Below are 20347 nucleotides of genomic sequence, written 5' to 3'. Positions count from 1 at the left end.
CCGATGCAACCAAATAAATAAATTAAATTAAATTAAAAAAATAACACTAATTCAAATATCATTTAAAATTTCTCCATTATTTCTAAAATGTCTTTTTTTTCTTTTTCTTACCCCAACCTGATGTCAGATCAAGGTTCTAATGTACTGCATTTAGTTATTTCTCATTAGTTTCTTTTGAGACAGTCCCATAATTTTTTTTGTTTTTCATGATTAAGTTTTTTTGAAGACTCATGTCCAGGAAAACGTTACACATTCTGGTTTTGTCTCATTGTTTCCTCATGATTAGATTCAGGTCAAACAATTTTTGTCAAGAATATTAGTCCATCGTTAAATCTGTATACTTCTTGTTGTTTCAAACCAGGAGACACATGTCAGGCAGTCCCATCACTACTGGTGATGTTGGTTGGTCACCTGGTTAAAGTGGTGACTGCTGGATTTCTCTAATATAAAGATAACTTTCCCCTTGTAATAAGTAACGTTAATAAGTAATCTATGGGGCCATACTTTGAGACCATGTGAATAACCTGTTTCCCAGTGATCTTTCTTCTAATGTTTTGAGCATCCTTTGACGATTATTGCCAGAATCCCTTATTACACTGGGAGTTACAAAATGGTGATTTTCTAATTCTATCATTATTTCTAAACTTATTAATTAGCATTCTTCTGTAAAGACAAATGTTTCCCCCTTCTTTTATTTATTTGTATTTTTTGAGTATCACCATGGACTTAAAAAAATTCATTCTTATAAACCATTATCATCATTATACTTTTTGATGCTCAGATTGTCCTAAATTTGGCCAATGGAAACCTCTTCAGACTGGCTCCTATGTTCTTTTTTTACTTAAATCCATCAGTCTTTGAGCATTTCCTTGATTTCTGGCAAAACAAAGTATTCCATTTGAATCAGTGTAAAATCAAAACAAATAGGAAGGCAGTGAGTGCCGATAGTGAGTCTGTTAAGGATTCCCTAGGACACTGTAGATTATCAATGGGAGAGGTCCACGTGTCTCAAAAGGTCTTTGATATTGACAAAACACATCTAATTTGGGAAAACATTTCTCAAAGACTGTAAATGGTGAGAAAGAAGAGTGTATGCCTGGCTTTAAGCTTTAAAGGCCCAATTCATACTTTCATTTACTGGGCAAACATATGGAGATTAGAAATTTAAATCTTTTTTGGTCATTTTAGATTATGATTGAATAGTTTTACAAACAGCTCTTTGGAACTAACTTGTTAAGTAGAGAAGTTTGGGGATGAAGTAGTAAGAGATACACAGAACTAATAAAAATAGAGGCAATTATTTACTTCAGGGAAAATAAGAGTTGTACAAGAAAGGAAATGTAATTCAAAGTATACTTTGTGGTTCGTATGATATTTACATACACATAAGGATATACACATTGAAAACTGGTTTAACCAGTATCATATTCTACTGGTTATATATTATAAATTATAATATAGTTATGATGATACAATGAGGGAAAAGCAAAGTATATACATATGAGTTGGGGGTAAGAGAGCTAGATTTGGCATCTAAAACTAAAAATTCAAAAATAGCAATATTAGCATACTGTTTAGCAATACGAAATTAAATGCTGGAAGAAACAGAATGATTTTAAATATCAGTCTTTGCAGAATAGAAATGGGGAAGAGTAACCGAGAGTTGCTGTTTTTCTTTATAAGTTTTGAAGTACTATTTGACTTCTTATACTACATGCATATTATTCTGATAAAAAATAAACTAAAAAAGGAAAATATTTCCATGTAATAAGGTACCAGGTCTAGGGACTTCCCTGGTGGTCCACAGTGGGTAAGACTCTGTGCTCCCAATGCAGGGGGGCCCGGGTTCGATCCCTGGTCAGGGAACTAGATCCCGCATGCATGATGGAACTAAGAGTTTGCATGCCACAACTAAGACCTGGTGCAGCCAAAATAAATAAATAAATAATATATAAATAAATATTTAAAAAAATAAGGGGGGCTTCCCTGGTGGCGCGGTGGTTGAGAGTCCGCCTGCCGAATCAGGGGACACGGGTTCGTGCCCCGGTCGGGAGGCTCGCACATGCTGCGGAGCGGCTGGGCCCGTGAGCCATGGCCGCTGGCCCTGCGCGTCCGGAGCCTGTGTTCTGCAACGGGAGAGGCCACAGCAGTGAGAGGCCCGCGTACCACAAAAATAAATAAATAAATAAGGTACCAGGTCTACATAGTTTTACAGGATTTTTCTACCAGCTTTAAAGAATCAAATAATCCCTACATTATATAAATTATTTCAGAGCATAGAGAAATATGGGAAGCTCTCCAGTTCATACTGTGAGGCTATCATAACCCTGATACCAAGAGTTGATGAATAGAGCACACACACACAAATATATAGTCTAATACCATTTAAGAACATAGATATAAAAATCCTAAAAATAACCTCAGCAAATTGAATCTACCCCTGTGTTAAAAAAAATGTTAGATGATAACCAGAGTTATTCTCCAAAACAGTTCAACTTCAGTAAATCTACTGATGTCAATTCTGCCTTAACAGATTAAAGTGGAATAAGAAAAGGATCATTCCTCCCAAAATATATCAAAAAAAAGGACTGATAAAATTCAACACTTATTTATGATACAATATAGTGCAACTTCCTTAAACTGATAAAGGGTATATACTATAAACCTATAGCAATGTCCTAAATGCCTGTTACTATTCAACATTGCACCAGAGGTCTAAATAATGCTATAATTAAAAAGTAAAAGAAGAGGTACAAATATTTGAAAGGAGGATTGCTGTTTGCAGATATACTTACTAAAAATTCTAAGTGGATTGGCATAAAAAATGATGAAATAATGTGAACGTACAGTGAGGTGGCCTATTATAAGATGATTCCTAGCTTATATTTATACCACCGATCATCAGTCAGAGAATGTAATTGGGGGAAAAAGTCTTATTCACAAGAACAACAAAAACCTTGTAAGAAGTAGAATAAATCTAAGAGGAAATGTGCAAGACCTATATAAAGAAAATGATAAAACTTTATTTAAGGACATAAAAGAAGCCCTAAACAAGTGGCAAGACATACCCTTTACGTGAATGAGGAAATTTAATATTGTAAAGGTGTCAAGTCTCCCTAAATGAATCTATAAATTCCCAATCAAAAACCCAACAACACTTTTTATTGAACTTGACAGTCAATTCCGAAGTTCACATGGGGGAAATGTACACAAAATAGCCAAGATATTCTTAAAAAACAATAATGACTGTGTATATGTGTGTGGGAACTTGGCTTAACAGATAGCAAAGCCACATTTGTACCAGACTTCCCTGCTTTCAACTGCTCCTTCTCACCACGTCTGGTAACAAAATCTCAGGGGCGAAACCATTCCTTGTGGTTGAAGTAGGATTGACCCCAATTTTGCAAGACCGCTGGGCATGTGTTACAGGCCTGGCCAATCAGAGGAGCCCACATCTTTGGTTGAAGGGGTGTGCATGCCATCAAAGTTAGGTTGGTCAGAGTCCAACCCAGACCTTTTCTGCCAAAACTCTTAGGAAAGATGACCTCTTTTCTTGTGGTTATTAAGCTATTATCAGCAGGCGCTCAAGGTTACCAATGGTTATACTGCCCACCAGGTGGAGAGAGTCTGCCTGACAGATGAAGAGATAAGAGTCTGATGACATCTTCTGAGCTCCTGGATACAACTCAGCTTAAAAATAGATCTGCCTTTGCACATCCTAGTTTCCATAGCCTATAGATTTCCTAATTTGAGCTGGGTTTCTGTCACTTGAAACTGAAAAAATTCTAGTATGATACTATAAAGTCACAGTAATTAAAACTCTTTGGTTTTGGCACAGACGTAGAGTCTAGAAACTCATTTATAGATAAGTGGGAATTTAATAAATGTGGCATTTTGAAGCACTGAGGAAAGGATGGACTATTCAATAAATGACGTGGGAAAACTATCTGGAATAAAACTTAGAATATTCCTTCACATCACACACAAAAATAAATTCCAGATGGATTAGAGAGCTAAAACTAAAAGACAAAACTACCAAAAAAGTTAGAAGAAAATAAAGAATATTTTTATAATCTTGGGGAAGAGTAGACTATCCTAAGACACATAACCCAGAAACCATAAAAGAAAAAGACAGAAACGGCTGTAAAAAAGTTAAAATACATGCATGCAATTTATATATAATGAGACACAATAAGTAAAATAAAAATAGATAAATAATAGACTAGGAGAAAAATTAGTAGCATATATAATAGCAAAGAAATATATAGTCAGATTCATGAAGACCCCTTAAAAATTATTAAGAGAAAGATAGACAACCCGCTAGAGAAATGGGCAAAGGACACAAACAAAAACTCACAGAACAAATATTAATGAGTAATATCAGAAATGGTGCATTACTTCACTAGTAATCAGAATGCAAATTAAAACAAGATTATTTCGTCCTTAAGGTTGCCAAAATTAAAGACTGTTGCCTTCTGGGACTTCCCTGTCCCACTGGCAGTCCAGTGGCTAAGACGCCGTGCTTCATGGGACTTCTCTGGTGGCGCACTGGTTAAGAATCCGCCTGCCAATGCAGGAGACACGGGTTCGAGCCCTGGTCTGGGAAGATCCCACATGCCACGAAGCAACTAAACCCATGCGCCACAACTACTGAACCTGTGCTCTAGAACCCATGAGCCACAACTACTGAGCTCGTGTGCCACAACTACTGAAGCCTGCATGCCTGCAGCCCGTGCTCCACAACAAGAGAAGCCACCGCAATTAGAAGCCCGCACACCACAATGAAGAGTAGCCCCCGCTCGCTGCAACTAGAGAAAGCCCGTGCGCAGCAATGAAGACCCAGTGCAGCCAAAAATAAATATATATATATATATATAAATTTATTTTAAAAAAAGACTCCGTGCTTCTACCGTAGGGGGCACAGGTTCGACCCCTGGTGGGGGAACTAAGATCCCTCATGTGGTGCGGTGCGGCAAAAAAAAAAAAAAGACTGTTGTTTTCTAACGTTGGCGAGGATATGTTCATGGTAAGTGGGTAAAGCCTTCTTGGAAGACAATTTGGAAGTATTTATTAAATTTAAATTGCTCATAACCACTGATGTAACAAATCTTCTTCTAAGAATCTATCTTAAATTCTAAACATATGTACAACATATATAAAAGTTGTTCATTGCAGCATTGTTTGTAACAGTAAAAAAACAAAAACCACCACCTGGAAAGAACATAACTGCCCATCAATAGGGAAACAAATAAGTAAGTTGTGGCAATAATATACTAGCAACCTCATTTGGTTGCTAAAAAGATTAAGGTGTGATGTTGCAAAAACCCTCGAAGAACAAAGCACATAATATAATCTAATAGAGGAGAAAAAGATACGCGCACATTTATGTACAAATGTACGAGAATACATAAAAAAGAAATAGAAAGTTCTAATAACTTGTGGTAATCTCTGAAAGAGAATGAGAAGGCTAAGGGGGAAATTTCATGTTTTACTTTATTAAATATTGTATCAATCTTTTGCGATGAGAATGTACTTGTATCTTACTAACATTAATAAAAAAGAAAAACAACAAGCCAAAGAAAAAAAAGTATAACCCTGATTGTACCTAGTACCTGAACTGGCAAGGCTCAAGGTTGAATTATTTCATTCAACCAAAATCGGAGTGCCTCTATGTGCCAGACACGGTAATAGCTGCTGGCACAAAGATAAATACGAAAACCTTGAACTTGAAAGGTTATGTGTTTATGTGTATATATAAGGCTCTCATTCACGTGTCATGCTGAGTATTAATATGTGCCAGCCACTGAACTAAAAGCTTTACCAAACTATCACTCAATCAATATTTATTGAGTACCTGTTTTTTTGACACTACACTACTCTTGTCTGCAGAAAGACAAACAAATACAGACATGGTTCTTGCCTTCATGGAGTTTATAGTCTAGTAGTAAAGATAGACATTAATCAAATGATTACACAAATATAAAAAGGAAAGGTATGCAGTGTTGTAAATGCATAAAAAATGAAGATGACCCAGCAGGGACTCAGGGAAGGCTTTCCTAAGGAAGATGTGGCTGATCCTGAAGGATGAGAAATTAGTAAGGGCATGGTGGAGTGCATAGGAAAAGCACTTCAGGCAAAAGAAATACCCTAAGAAAAGACCATGTGACAAGAAGCAGCATAGTGCACATCAAGAACTAAAAGAAGGCCCATATGTCTGAAAGGTGAGTGTGGTGAGAGAGGAAGCCAGAGAGATAGGCAGTGGTCAGACTGCAATGTCTTTTTTTTTTTTTTTTTTTTTGCGGTACGCGGGCCTCTCACTGCTGTGGCCTCTCCCGTTGTGGAGCACAGGCTCCAGACGCGCAGGCTCAGCAGCCATGGCTCACGGGGCCAGCCGCTCCGCGGCATGTGGGATCTTCCCGGACCAGGGCACGAACCCATGTCCCCTGCATCGGCAGGCGGACTCTCAACCACTGCACCACCAGGGAAACCCAGACTGCAATGTCTTACTGGCTGCATTGAGAATTTTTGTCTTTACTGCAAGAGCAAAAGAAACTGGTTTTAAGTGAGAGCAATATAATCTGATTTGTGTTTTGAAAAATGATTCATGCTGTGATGTAGGAAACAGTCTGGAGGGAGGCAAGGATGAATATAGGAAACCAGTCAAGAAGCAATTGTAATGGTCTGGCTACCGATAGTAATTTGGGTTAGGGAAGTAAAGGGAGTATATTAATTTTTTTGCTGCTGTAACGAATTTCCACAAAATTAGTGGCTTAAGGGCCTGGGTTCGATCCCTGGTTGGGAACTAAGATCCCACAGGCCATGCGGCACGGCCAAAAAAAAATAAATAAAATTTAGTGGCTTAAGAGAAACAAAAATTTATTATCTTACAGTTCTGAAGGGCAGAAGTCTGGCACAGGTTTCAACGGGCTAAAATCAAGGTGTTGGTAGGGATGAATTGTTTTCTGGAGCTTTTGGGGAGAATCTGTTTCCTTGTCTTTTCCAGTTTCTAGAGGCTGCCTACATTCCTTGGCTTGTGGCTCCCTTTCTCTGTCTTCAAAGCCAGCAATGGTGCATCTCTGACCATTCTTCCACAGTCACTTCTCCCTCTGACTCCTCTTTTCTGCTTCCTTTTTTCTACTTTTAAGGACACTTGTGATTAAACTGGGCTCACCTGGATGATCCAGGCTACTTTCCCTGTCTTAAATTGGATTTAAAAAAAAATTAATTTGTTTATTTTGGCTGAGTTGGGTCTTCGTTGCTGTGTGCAGGCTTTCTCTAGTTGTGGCAAGTGGGGGCTACTCTTTTTGCGGTGCGCAGTCTTCTCATTGCGGTGGTTTCTCTGGCTGCAGAGCACAGGCTCTAGGCACGTGGGCTTAGTAGTCGTGGCTCACGGGCTCCAGAGCACAGGCTCAGTAGTTGTGGCACACAGGCTTAGCTGCTCCGTGGCATGTGGGATCTTCCCGGACTAGGGATCGAACCCACGTCCCCTGCATTGGCAGGCGGATTTTTAACCACTGTGCCATCAGAGAAGCCCCTTAAATTGGATTTTTAGCAACCTTAATTCCATCTGCAACCTTAACTTCCCTTTATCATGTTACCTAACATATTCACAAATCTGGGGATTATGACATGGACATCTTTGGGGTATATTTTTCTGCCTGCCACACGGGGAAATGGGGGAGACTGACTTGATGGGATTATACATATATAAATATATGTATATGTATGATTTTTCTTTGGTTACTTTTCAGATTTATTCTTTTTTTATCTTTAGTTTTAGCAGTTTGAGTCTGATGTCCCAAGGTGTGATTTTATTTATGTTTACACTGTTTAGGATTTGCTGAGCTTCTGGAATCTGTGGGTTGATGTCTTTTATCAGTTTTAGAAAATCTGCAGTCATCTTTTTGGAATATTGCTTCTGAACGACTCTCTTCTTTCCTGAGACCTCAATTACAAGTATGTTAGACTATCTGATTGTCTCTTATATGCTATCATATCTCTTATATGCTGTGCCATTTTTTCCATTCTTCTTTTCTTCCTATGCTTCATTTTGTTTTTCATTAACCTGTAAGCCAGTTTCCTAATCCAATGTTCCACTGCATCCAATTTTCTGTCAAGCTTAAGAATTAAGTTGATTTCAGTTACAGTATGTTTGAGTTCCAGAAAGTCCATTTAATTTTTTTTTGCCTTCTAGCATTAAAAAACTGTTTTTATTGAGGTAAAATACATATAACATAAAATTTACCATCTCAACCATTTTTTTTTTTTTTTTTGTGCTGTACATGGGCCTCTCACTGTTGTGGCCTCTCCCGTTGCGGAGCACAGGCTCCGGACGCGCAGGCTCAGCGGCCATGGCTCACGGGCCCAGCCGCTCCGCGGCATGTGGGATCTTCCTGAACCGGGGCACGAACCCGTGTCCCCTGCATCAGCAGGCGGACTCTCAACCACTGCGTCACCAGGGAAGCCCCCATCTCAACCATCTTAAAGTATATAGTTCAGTGGTATTATATACATCCATAATGTTATAAAACCATCATCAACATCTATTTCCATAACTCTTTTCATCTTGTAAAACTGAAACTCCATACTCATTAAACAATAACCCTCCATTCTCCCCAGCCCTCAGCCCCTGGCAACCACCATTTTACTTTCTGTGTCTATGATTTTTGACTACGTTAGGTACTGAAATTTATTATTTTTTATAGATTCCAATTCTCTGTTGGAATCTATCTTTTCATCCACCTTGTCCACCTTTTCCTCTAGTTTCTTCAACATGTTAATCAGTTATTTAAAAGACCTGGTCTACAAACTCCTGTATGTAAACATCAGTCAATCTATTTCTAATGTTCATTTTTTCTCTTCATTATGGGTCATTTTAATGTCCCTCCGCAGTTTAGTAATTTTGTGTTCCTGACACATTATGTATGGAAGACACAATGAAGCAACACAACACCTTCCACCATGGAAGTGCCCCCTTTCCCCTGCTAGGCAGATAGGATGAGGGGCTGGCCTACCTTTATCAAGAGCTGAATTTGATCAGCATTGGTCTACAGTTTTATTAAAACTCAGTACTACTCTGGTTTCTTCCTGTTCTTGGGTGTGGACCTCCTGAGCTTTTGGTTGAGAGACTGGAGGTCTCTGTCTTCTCATGCCTGAAAGTTTTGGTCTCAGGATGTTTTGAGCTAGGATTTTTAACTTATCATACCAGAGGTTCAAAATCCAGCAAACGTCTTGATAGGAAGATTGTATGTGTGTTTGTTGCAGGCCCCTTTCCACTAGTGGGATTTTGCTCCTCAGCATTGAAAGATTGCGGAAGATTGTATTCTGCCTTTTTGGTAGGCCTCCTGCACTTCCTGAGAACTCAGTAAACGTCCCATGAGGCAAACGGACTTTAAATTTGGGCCTTGAGTTTGGCCATCTTGTAGTTTCCAATCCATCACATCAGCCCCAAATGACCGCCAAAAGGTCTGCTGGTTTCAGTTTCCCCCAGGACAGTCCCTGTGCTTGGGGCCAGCCTGATCCTCAGCCTTCAATTACCCCCAGGAAAGACCATGGCTAGCAAACGCCTAGGAGGGAGTCTTCCCTCTCTGGAATTTTAGTCCTCTGGTCCTTGTTGCTCTCTGGTGTCTTTAAAAATATGATTATTGTCGTATCAGTATTTTTTAGTTTCAAAAGTACTGCCTGTTGTGACCTATTATATCCTATCCAGAAGCAGAAGTCCTATTTGCTAAATTTGAAAGAAATTCAGCATTCACAGTCCTAAAATGGACAAAATTTGGCAATGGATTTAATACGGGGTATGAGGAAGAAGGAAAAATCAGGCATGACTCCTAGGTTTCTGGGCAGCAACTGGATGGATGGTGGTGTAATTCACTAAGGGATCATGATGATCTGAAGTAAAAAGGGGGAATGATCATGAGTTATTTTAAAATATAAAACGGGGGACTTCCCTGGTGGCGCAGTGGTTAAGAATCCGCCTGCCAATGCAGGGGACACGGGTTTCAGCCCTGCTCCGGGAAGATCCCACATGCCACAGAGCAACCAAGCTTGTGCGCCACAACTACTGAGCCTGCGCTCTAGAGCCCGCAAGCCACAACTACTGAAGCCCACGCACCTAGAGCCCATGTTCTGCAACAAGAGGAGCCACCTCAATAAGAAACCCATGCACTGCAATGAGGAGTAGCCCCCACTTGCTGTAACTAGAGAAAGCCTGCACACAATGAAGACCCAACGCAGCCAAAAATAAATAAATATACATATACATACATATATATATATGTATATATATACACACACACACACACACACACACACATATATATAAATGGTTCACAGGTTTCTAGTTTTAGGAACTGAAATAAGGCAGTGCAGTTCATTAAGATAGACACCACTGGAAGGTAATCTAATTTCGAAGACAAGATTGTGAGTTTGGTTTTGGATATGTTGAATTTTAAGTATCTTTGAGGCTTTAAGTAGTCATCTGATTTAGACATTTGTGTCTCAGAGAAGTAGTGAGGGCTGGAGATATAATTTTAAGGGTAATTGGCATATAGGAGGTAATTGATGTCATGGGTGTGAATGAGGCTGAACCGGTTGAGAATAGAGAGTGACTAAGAAAGAGCCTAGGCTGGAGTCTTGAGGAACTCCAACATTAAACAATCAGACAAATCCTCTTCTTTGATTTATATTCCTTTCAGTGCTCCAAAACTTCAAATTTGGATTCTTACTGATACTCCTTTTTGCTGTTAGTAAGCTGTATCAATTTATCTTGTACACCATCAGAATCCAACCACTTCTCATCATCCCCACTACTACCACCCTGGCCCAAATTACTATCACCCCCTCTCTCACCTGGATTAAAGCAACAGCCTTCCAACAATTCTCTTTATTTCCACTCTTACTCCTGCTATACTCAACACAGTGGTCAGAGCAATCCTTTAAAACAGGGACCGGGGGACTTCCCTGGTGGTGCAGTGGTTGAGAGTCCGCCTGCCGATGCAAGGGACACGGGTTCGTGCCCCGGTCCGGGAAGATCCCACATGCTGTGGAGCGGCTGGGCCCGTGAGCCATGGCCACTGAGCCTGCGCGTCCGGAGCCTGTGCTCCGCAACGGGAGAGGCCACAACAGTGAGAGGCCCGCGTACCGCAAACAAACAAACAAACAAAAAAAACAAGGATCAGCAAACTTTCTCTAGAAAACCAGAGAGTAAATATTTAGCCTGCTTGGGCCAAGAGGTAAAATCGAGGCTATTACATAGGTGCTTATACAACAAAAGAAAAAACACGCTTGTAAAAATCATTTACTGACCAAATTCAAGGTATAATAATTGAGTACAATTTTTTTGTAACACAGGTCTACTCATGAGAAGAATGAAAAAATTTTTTAAAAAATGGATACCATTTTGCTAAACTGGAGTTCAAAGCCAATGTTCCCAATCATCAAATCGACTACGAATATTTATCTGTAAAAACCATTCTTAGCTGATGGCCACACAAAAACAGGCAGTGGCATGGATTTACCCTGTGGGTTGATGTGTGCAGACATCTGTTTAAAATATAATCAGATCGTATCACTCGTATCTCAAAACCCTGTGAATTAGTTTTCTATCGTTGTGTAACAACTACCACACATTCAGCAGGTTAAAACAATACCCATTTATTATCCTCAGTTCTGTAGATCAGAAGTCCAGGTGGGCTTACCTGGGCTCTCTGCTTAGGGTCTCACAAGGCTGAAATCAAGGTGACCTCTTATAGAGACGATCTGGGAAAGAATCTATATCTAAACTGATCCAGGATGTTGAGTTTAGAACCGACAGAAGCCAGTTCCTTGCAATTATAGGTCTGAGGTCCCCATTTCCTTGCTGGCTGTTAGCCAGGAAGCACTCTCAGTTTCTAGAAGCTTCCTGCATTCCTTGTCATGAGTCATGTAGCTCCACCTTCAAAGTCAGCCAAATCGCATTCACACCTCATGCTTTGAATCTCTCTGATTTCCCTTTCTGCTACCAGCTGGGAAGAACTCTCTGCTTTTAAAGGTCTGGTCTGATTGGGTTACACCCACCCAGTAATTATATCTCAAAGTCAGGGGGCTTGGGATTTTCATTACATCAGCCAAATCCCTTCCCAGCAGTGCCTAGGTTAATGTTAGATTGAGTAACCAGGGGACCAGGATTGAGTAACCAGGGGACCAGAATGCTGGCGTGGGGGCAGGGGGAGCATCTTTAGAATTCTGCCTACTACACCCCGCAATAACTTCCTACTCAGGGTAAAAAGATAAGGCACTAAGAAAGGGTCAACTCGATTTGTGCCACCTGCTCTTCCCCAACTCCCATGCATGTCCCATTACCTCTCTGATGGTATTTCCTACCACTCTCCCTCTGGCTTACTCTGTCCATCCACCACTAGCTGTTCATCCAACTTGCTGTTGCTTAAACATGCCAGACACGCTCCCACCTTAGGATCTCTGCCTGGAATGCTCTTCTCTCAGATAGCTACTTTGTTAACTCCTGTATCTCCAAGACTTTGCTCCACTTTCACTCTTTCAATGAGGCATATCTGATTATACTACTTAATACTACAGTCTGTACTCTCGCTCCTGGCACTGCCTACTTCCGCTACCCTGTTCAATTTTTCCTTTTTTTCTACTGTATTTCTCACCTTTAACATACTATATATTTTAACTTATTTATGTTTATTATCTGTCCTTCCTTGCTACAATTAAGCTCCTCAAAGGTAAGGATCTTTGTCTATCTTTTTTTAAATGATGTATTTTTTGTTTACTAAGCACTTAGCACAGTGGCTGGCACAAGAACCCACATGCCAACACAGGGGACACGGGTTCGAGCCCTGGTCTGGGAAGATCCCACATGCCACGGAGCAACTAAGCCTGTGTGCCATAACTACTGAGCCTGCGCTCTAGGGCCCGTGTGCCACAACTAATGAGCCCGTGTGCTGCAACTACTGAAGCCTGCGCACCTAGAGCCCGTGCCCCACAACAGGAGAAGCCACTGCAATGAGAAGCCCGCGCACTGCAAGGAAGAGTAACCCCCACTCGACGCAACTAAAGAAAGCCTGGGTGCAGCAACTAATACCCAACGAAGAAAATAAATAAATAAATAAATTTATATTAAAAAAAAAAGAGATGTAATTTGAGAGCAAATCACAAAAGACAACGTTTTCCGCATCAAAATTTCCCTGGTTAAAGCTTCCACTCACTTACTGAAGAAGCGAAGATGAGTGAAGAAAGATATCGCTTAAAGTCTCTGCTGTAGAAATTGTAACCTGAATGGACTTGGGGAGCAAAGACCACTTCTGAAGTACGTATGATTTCCACTCATCCACGGGCAGATCCATGCTACTTTAAATCTAAAAAATGAATAAGAAAATAGGGAATTCGGATTTCTACAAATGCACAATTCTAGAAAGTCAAGATTTCATTCAAGCATGCATGAAGCAACAAAATCAATTCTTGTGGTCTCTTCCTATAGTTGTTTACATGCTGAGGAAGCATCTATTGTTTCTCACTCCAATTCACTCATCCCTTCATTCAGAAATATTTATTGAAAGCTTACTTTGTTCCAGGCATCATACTAGGTACTGGTTATATAATGATGAATCAGAACTCTTACCCAGTTCAGTATTTTCTTTTCAATCCCCAGGTCACTCCTTTAGTTCAAGCCCGCACCATTTCCTGTCTGGCATTCTTTCTGGAGTGTCATAACTAGTCTCCACGCCCTTAGACCCCCCCACTTCCCCATTCCAAATTCAGTCCATCTTCCACACTGAGACAGATGTCAGTACTCCGCCTTAAATTCATCAATGCTCCTCCTAGCATTTAGGGAAGCCCAGTACAAATCCTTCATTATTTGACTCTTGGCTTACTTTCTAATGCTCAAGTCTCACTTCTTCCTCTGTATCCTACTATCTAGCTACTCAAAGCTATCCCCAGCTTGCCAGGTTACTCATCTCCCTAGGTTTTACAAAGACTATTCATTGGCCCTACCCTCACTTGGAGTCCACCTGGCAAATTTCCCAACATTCTTCAAGACCCAGTTCAAATGGTACCTCCTCTGGGAAGCCTTCCCTGATTTTTCCACCTGTGATAGCAGCACACTGTCTCTCCTGGGGCCCAAACCATGTCTATCTTGAGTTAGTGCTCCTCACAGCAGAAATTCCCTCGACAGACTGTGCTCTCCTCTGAGGGTAGGGACCAGGTCTTATTTACCTTGAGAGATTCCCCACTCTGCCAAGCTCAGGGTCTGGAACCTGCGGGAGCTCAGCTCTGGGCTGCTGAAGGAAGCAAGTCAATACTTTGACTACATCTAGTAGCAGAGTTACTAGGGCAACAGCTCTACCACTCCTCTGGGCTACCAATCAGTGTCTGCCCACCAAAGGCCGAGTTGGGACTCTCGGAAAGCTGCCGGAACTCCTCCACTCTGCGACCTTCGCTGCCTCCGCGTCACGCTTCGCGCATCACGCTTCGCGCGCTCCGTAGTTCCGCGCCCCGCCCCCAGGCCCCGCAATCCAGCGACTAGGCCCCGGACCTGGGCTCCGGTGAGTCACGTGGGCCGCCCGCCGTGCCTCGACCAATGAGGTGGCTGCTCGGCTCCTAAACCCGCCCCCGTGCCCTGCGCACGTCGGGAGGTCTTCGCGGTGCACGCAGGTCCGCTGGCCAATCGCTTTGGAGCGCGCGGGTTCCCTGGAGTAGAGCCAGGGCTGCAGGGGTGTCGGAGCTCAGTAGTTGTTGCGGCGGAACCATGGTGGGCCACCTGAGCGAGGGGGCCATTGCGGTGAGGAGATGCCTCGGAGCCGGGCGCGGGCCGGGGTGGCTGTGGGCCTTGGGGCTGTGCGGGGTGGAGAAGGGGGAGAGAACACGGGAGGAGGAGACAGCGGGGGCCGGGGAGGAACCGCCGGGTGACTCCCTAGAGTCATCACTCCTCAAAGCATTTTTCCCATCGTCTTTTAAACACGCTCATGTTTTTCCTGCTTAAGGAAATGAAACAAAATAAACTGTTGATTTTCACCCATCTCTCTCCTGCAGCCACTCTCTTTCTCCTCCCCTTCCCCCATCCACAGCCTAACTTTCCTAGAGTTGTCAGTTTTCAGTTCTTTCTTTTTCTCGCCTCCCATTAACCCTTCAACAGACTCCAATCAGTCACTCCCCTGATCACTATAGAAGTAACCCTGGCTAAAGTCAGCAGTGCCTCCAGGTCGTTAAATCCAACAGACACTTTTGAGAGTTACATTTACCCGAGTTTTTAGCAGCGTTTGACTATTGATCATCGCTTTCTTTTGGTAACACTCTCTTCTTTCGGTTTCTGTGGCTCAGCTTGGCTTGTCTTTCCCCGTCTGGAGATCTCTCTGTAAATTTTTGTTGACTCTTCTCCCGAGACAAATTACCATCTGTATGTCAGTTGCTCACAAATATCTGTGTCCGGAGCCACCTTTACTCTGAAAGACAAACCTCTATCAGATGCGTACTTGATATCTCAAAAACATTTTAAATTCAACATGTCCCAAAGCAAATCCATTATCTTTCTAAATTTGGGCCTCTACCGTTCCCTGTCTGGATGAATGGCACCATTATTCATTAAGTTACAACAGCCAGAAATTGTGGAATCATTCTTGCTACACATTCCGTCACCCTGGATGTCCAGTCCCTCCCCAAGTCTGGTGTGTTTTACCTCCACATATATCTCTTAAATGCATCTACTTTTCTCCATCCACACTGGCACCATTGTTTCTGCCTGGCCTTCTCACTTCTACCCAGCATAACTCTCCTCTTGCCATTCCCATCATAGCATATTCCCACCAGTTCTTTCCTCCTTTCAAGCCTTTCCTTTTTTTTTTTTTTTAATTTAAATCCGGGTATATTTCATACTCCTGCCTTCCACAGGGGCTTTGAACATTCTTTAACCTGTTCCTACTGCCTGGGTGGTTCCTCATTCTCCCCTTGCTGACTAACGTAACCTTCAAGTCTCTGCTCAGTTACTTCCTCAGAGAAGCCTTCCTTGACTCCCCTTGCTAGGCTAAATCCCTTTATTTTCAGCCCCTAATTCCTGTTTGTTCACGATATTAAACTCTGCCTTTCCTCTTCTGTCAAATGAGGTTAATCATACCTAGTACCTATTGCCTAAGGTTAGTGGGACGATTAAATGAGCTATTAATTTAAAGTGCTCAGTCCATGCCTGATGCATAATAAATGGTCATTGTATGTTACCTATTATTAATAATCACAGATGTGATCTTACATTTATATGTTGTTTATTTGATTCATATCAGTTACTTTCTGTCTCCCTCCACTGGATTGTAAATTCTTTGAGGCCTGAAATTATGTCTGGTTTTTTGCTCAACATAGTCTCCCCAGTACCGGAAGGACTACTGGCAAGTTTTAGGTGCCCAATAAATGTTTGCTAATTGCGCGTGAGGCAGGGAAAAGAAAGGGACAGAGATGGATGGGGAAGAACAGTTGGCAGAGTTGAGTGAATATTTTAATAAATTAGAAATAACCCTGAGAAGTGATTGCAAATTGTAGTCCTTGTTTACTTTATAGCTGCTACCTTGCATCTTTAAGACAAATTAGGAATTGTTCTTCACTTTCAAGGAAAGTGACTGGTATTTTTCAAATAATTTGATGGGGCTTCCCTGGTGGCGCAGTGGTTGAGAGTTCGCCTGCCGGTGCAGGGGACGCGGGTTCGTGCCCCGGTCTGGGAAGATCCCACGTGCCGCGGAGCGGCTGGTCCCGTGAGCCATGGCTGCTGAGCCTGCGCGTCCGGAGCCTGTGCTCCGCGACGGTAGAGGCCACAACAGTGAGAGGCCCGCGTACCGCAAAAAAAAAAAAAAAATGATGAGTTAGTTTTTGCCATATTCAAAATTTAGGAAACATATTTCCAGTGTTAGGTGAAGTATTACTTAGGTTTTGTTCATAAATGATAAGGAAAATTTGTGTGTGTGTGTGTTTGTGGTGATGGAGTGTAGAGTACCTTTGTCAAGTTTGTTTATCAGCTAAAGCAGGTAATATCATTTTAGTTCAAAAGGCATAGACCCCAAAGGGTAAGCACTAACACACAAATAGTGCATTTTCGGCAAGAGCGAACATAAAATAAGAGATTTTGCGTGGAACTATTGTGGTAAATAGAACTAATAGCATTTGTATCTTGAGTAATTAGGTAATACAAAGAAAGGGGAAGGGAATGAATACTTTTGATCTTTTCCAATGTGCCAGATACTTTATTATAGTCAGTAGTTACAGTAACCCTGTAAAGTAGATTTTTATCATTAACCCCATCTTACAGATGAAGTAATTGAAGTCCAGAGAAGTTAAATAATTTGTGCATGAGGTGAGGATTTGAACGTGTGCTCTGAACCATTCCATTCTGTTGTTTTGTATTTTATTCCTTCCAGTTTTATTGAGATATAATTGACATACAACACTGTATAAGTTTAAGGTGTACAGCATAATGATTTGACTTACATACATCATGAAACAATTACCACAGTAAATTTAGTGAATGTCCATCACCTCATATAGATGCAAAATAAAAAGAAAAAAGTATGTTTTTCCTTGTGATGAGAACTCTTAGGATTTACTCTCTTAATAACTTTCATATATAACATTGTTAATTATATTTCATATATAGCATTGTTAATTATATTAATCATGTTGTATGTTACATCCCTGGTACTTATTTATCTTATAACTGGAAATTTGTACCTTTTGACCACGTTTGTCCGGTTCCTCCTCCCTCTACTTCCTGCCTCTGGTAACCACAAATCTGATCTCTTTTTTCTATAAGTTTGTTCATTTGTTTGTCTGTTTTTGAAGTATAATTGGCTTACAATACTGTGTAAGTTCTTGGTGCACAACATAGTAATTTGATATTTCTGTACATTACAAAATGATCACCACTGTTGCTTTGTATTTTTATTAGCAATGTTAATTTGGAAAATTTAAGTCAGTTCTGTCTTAAGTGTATATATCATGCTATATGTCCCAGAAGAGTAAGTCTTATATTCACTATTTATGATGACACAAATAAATTAAAAAGAATGGTAAGGTACTACATGTATTTGGTTTTAGAATCAAATAAAACAGAAAGGTGCTTGATAAAATTACTGACCTGTCCCTTCCCCCAGTTCTGTTCCTTTAAAAAAAAAAAAAAACCCCTTTACTGAAGTTCAGTTTGATTTATGTATGACAAAAACTATAATACGTATTGTTTACAAACTATATCAGTCTGTAATACATCAAACTATATGCAATAATGCATCAAACTATATGCAGTTTGATGAGTTTTGACAAATGTATACACCACCCCAATCTGCTCCTTTCCCATCCCCTGCCCCTACCCTAGGCAACCACTGTTTTGGGTTCTGGTTTCTATCACTACAGGTTAGTTTTGACTGTTCTAAAACTTCATATAAATGGAATCAAATAATATGTGCCCTTTGTGTCTGGCTTCTTTCTTTCAGCAAAATGATTTTTGAGATTTATCCACGTTGTTTCAGTAGTTCGCACCTTTTTATTGCCCAGTAGTGTTCCATGGTATGAATAAACACAATTATTTATTTACCTGTTGAACATTTGGGTTATTTTCCTTTTTGGCTATTATGAATGAAGATGTTATGAACTTTTATGTACAAGTCTTCTTATGGAAATATATTTTAATTCCTCTGAGATAAATATTGGGGAGTGCAGTTGCTGGGTCATGTGATAACTGAACATTTAACTTTATAAGAAATTGCTAAACTATTTCCATAGTGTTTATGAGAATTCTGTTTGCTCCATTTCCTCACGAACACTAAGTGTTGTCAGTCTTTTTAGGTTTACCTATTCTAGTGAATGTGGAGTGGTGTCTCACTGTGATTTTAATTTGTGTTTTGCTGATGACTAATGATCTTGAGCATCTTTTCATGTGCTTATTGGCTGTTTGTATTCCTTCTTTTGTGAAGTGTATGTTCATATCTTTTGCCTGTTTAAAAAATTGGGACGTGTTCTTATTAGTTAGTTGTAAGAATTCTTTATTTAATCAGGACACGTCTTTTGTTAGATAAAAGCATTATATATATTTTCTCCCAATCTGAGGATTTTCATTCTTTTAATGCTGTTTTTTTTAAAAATAAATTTTATTTATTTATTTTCAGCTGCGTTGGGTCTTCGTTGCTGCACACTGGCTTTCTCTAGCTGCGGCGAGCGGGGGCTACTCTTCGTCGTGGTGCGCGGGCTTCTCATCACAGTGGCTTCTCTTGTTGCAGAGCACAGGCTCTAGGCGTGCAGGCTTCAGCAGTTGTGGCACATGGGCTCAGTAGTTGTGGCTCGCGGGCTCTAGAGCACAGGCTCAGTAATTGTGGTGCACGGGCTTAGTTGCTCCGCGGCATGTGGGATCTTCCCGGACCAGGGCTCTAACCCGTGTCCCCTGCATTGGCAGGCAGATTCTTAACCACCAGGCCACCAGGGAAACTCAATGGTGTATTTTTTTTTTTTGCGGTATGCGGGCCTCTCACTGTTGTGGCCTCTCCCGTTGTGGAGCAACAGGCTCCGGACGCACAGGCTCAGCGTCCATGGCTCACGGGCCTAGCCGCTCCGCGGCATGTGGGATCTTCCCAGACCGGGGCATGAACCTGTATCCCCTGCATCGGCAGGCGGACTCTCAACCACTGCACCACCAGGGAAGCCCCTCAATGGTGTTTTTTTAAAAGAGCAGTTTTAAATTTTCATGTTCAGTTGGGTTTTTTTTGTTTTGTTTTTCCTTTTCTGAATTGTATTTTTCTGTCCACAAAGATCTTTGTCTCCCTCAAGGTTACAAATCTTTTGTCCTGTGTTTTCTTCTAGAAGTTTTATAGTTTTAGTTTATATTCAGGTCTGTAATCCATTTCAAGTTTACCTTTTTATGTATGGTGTATAGATCATTCTTTCCATTGCAGATATTCAGTGTTTCAGCCCCATTTGTTATAAAGACTATAATGTTCCATTGAATTGTGTTGTCACCTTTGATAAAATTTATATATATGTGGGTCTATATCTAGAATGCCTATTCTGCAATTGCTCTATATGTCAGTACTTACACCAGTACCACATTGTCTTCATAACTGTAGTTATATAGTAAGTCTTGAAATTGGGTAGTATAAATTCTCCAGCTTCATTCTTTTTCAAAATTGTTTTACTGAATCTAGGTTCTCTATATTTTCATATATATTTTAGAATCAGCTTGTCAATTTCTAGTAAAGCCTGATGGGATTTTGATTGATAGTACATTACATTTATAGATCAATTTGGGATCAGTTGGCTTCTTACAGACATTGAATCTTTCAAACCATGGACATGCTATATCTCTCATTTACTTAGGTTTTCT

At 40.7% G+C, this 20347-nt stretch overlaps 2 protein-coding genes across 5 annotated transcripts in view; one reads left to right on the top strand and one right to left on the bottom strand.

Annotated features, from left to right (window-relative positions):
• SMYD4 (SET and MYND domain containing 4) overlaps positions 1-14447 on the bottom strand; it is a 38008-nt gene extending 23561 nt beyond the window's left edge. The window contains exons 1-2 of one of the 3 annotated variants that reach the window (XM_079903522.1): positions 14221-14447; positions 13216-13361 (exon numbers count right to left, since the gene is read on the bottom strand). In XM_079903522.1, coding sequence (XP_079759648.1) covers positions 13216-13349 — 134 coding nt within the window. In that variant the 5' untranslated portion in view covers positions 13350-13361; positions 14221-14447. Of the gene's footprint in view, positions 1-10851; positions 10981-13211; positions 13362-14220 lie in introns of those variants that run through there. The other 2 variants (XM_079903523.1, XM_079903524.1) reach the window with 2 other exon arrangements.
• A 182-nt stretch (positions 14448-14629) lies between these two features.
• RPA1 (replication protein A1) overlaps positions 14630-20347 on the top strand; it is a 53343-nt gene continuing 47625 nt past the window's right edge. For both annotated transcript variants that reach the window (XM_079903525.1, XM_079903526.1), the window contains exon 1: positions 14630-14785. In XM_079903525.1, the coding sequence (XP_079759651.1) occupies positions 14753-14785 (33 nt within the window). In that variant the 5' untranslated portion in view covers positions 14630-14752. The remainder of the gene's footprint in view (positions 14786-20347) is intronic.

This window comes from Stenella coeruleoalba (genome assembly GCF_951394435.1).
Source record: "Stenella coeruleoalba genome assembly, chromosome: 19".
Taxonomy (NCBI): domain Eukaryota; kingdom Metazoa; phylum Chordata; class Mammalia; order Artiodactyla; family Delphinidae; genus Stenella; species Stenella coeruleoalba.
This window is presented reverse-complemented; position numbering and strand designations above follow the sequence as displayed.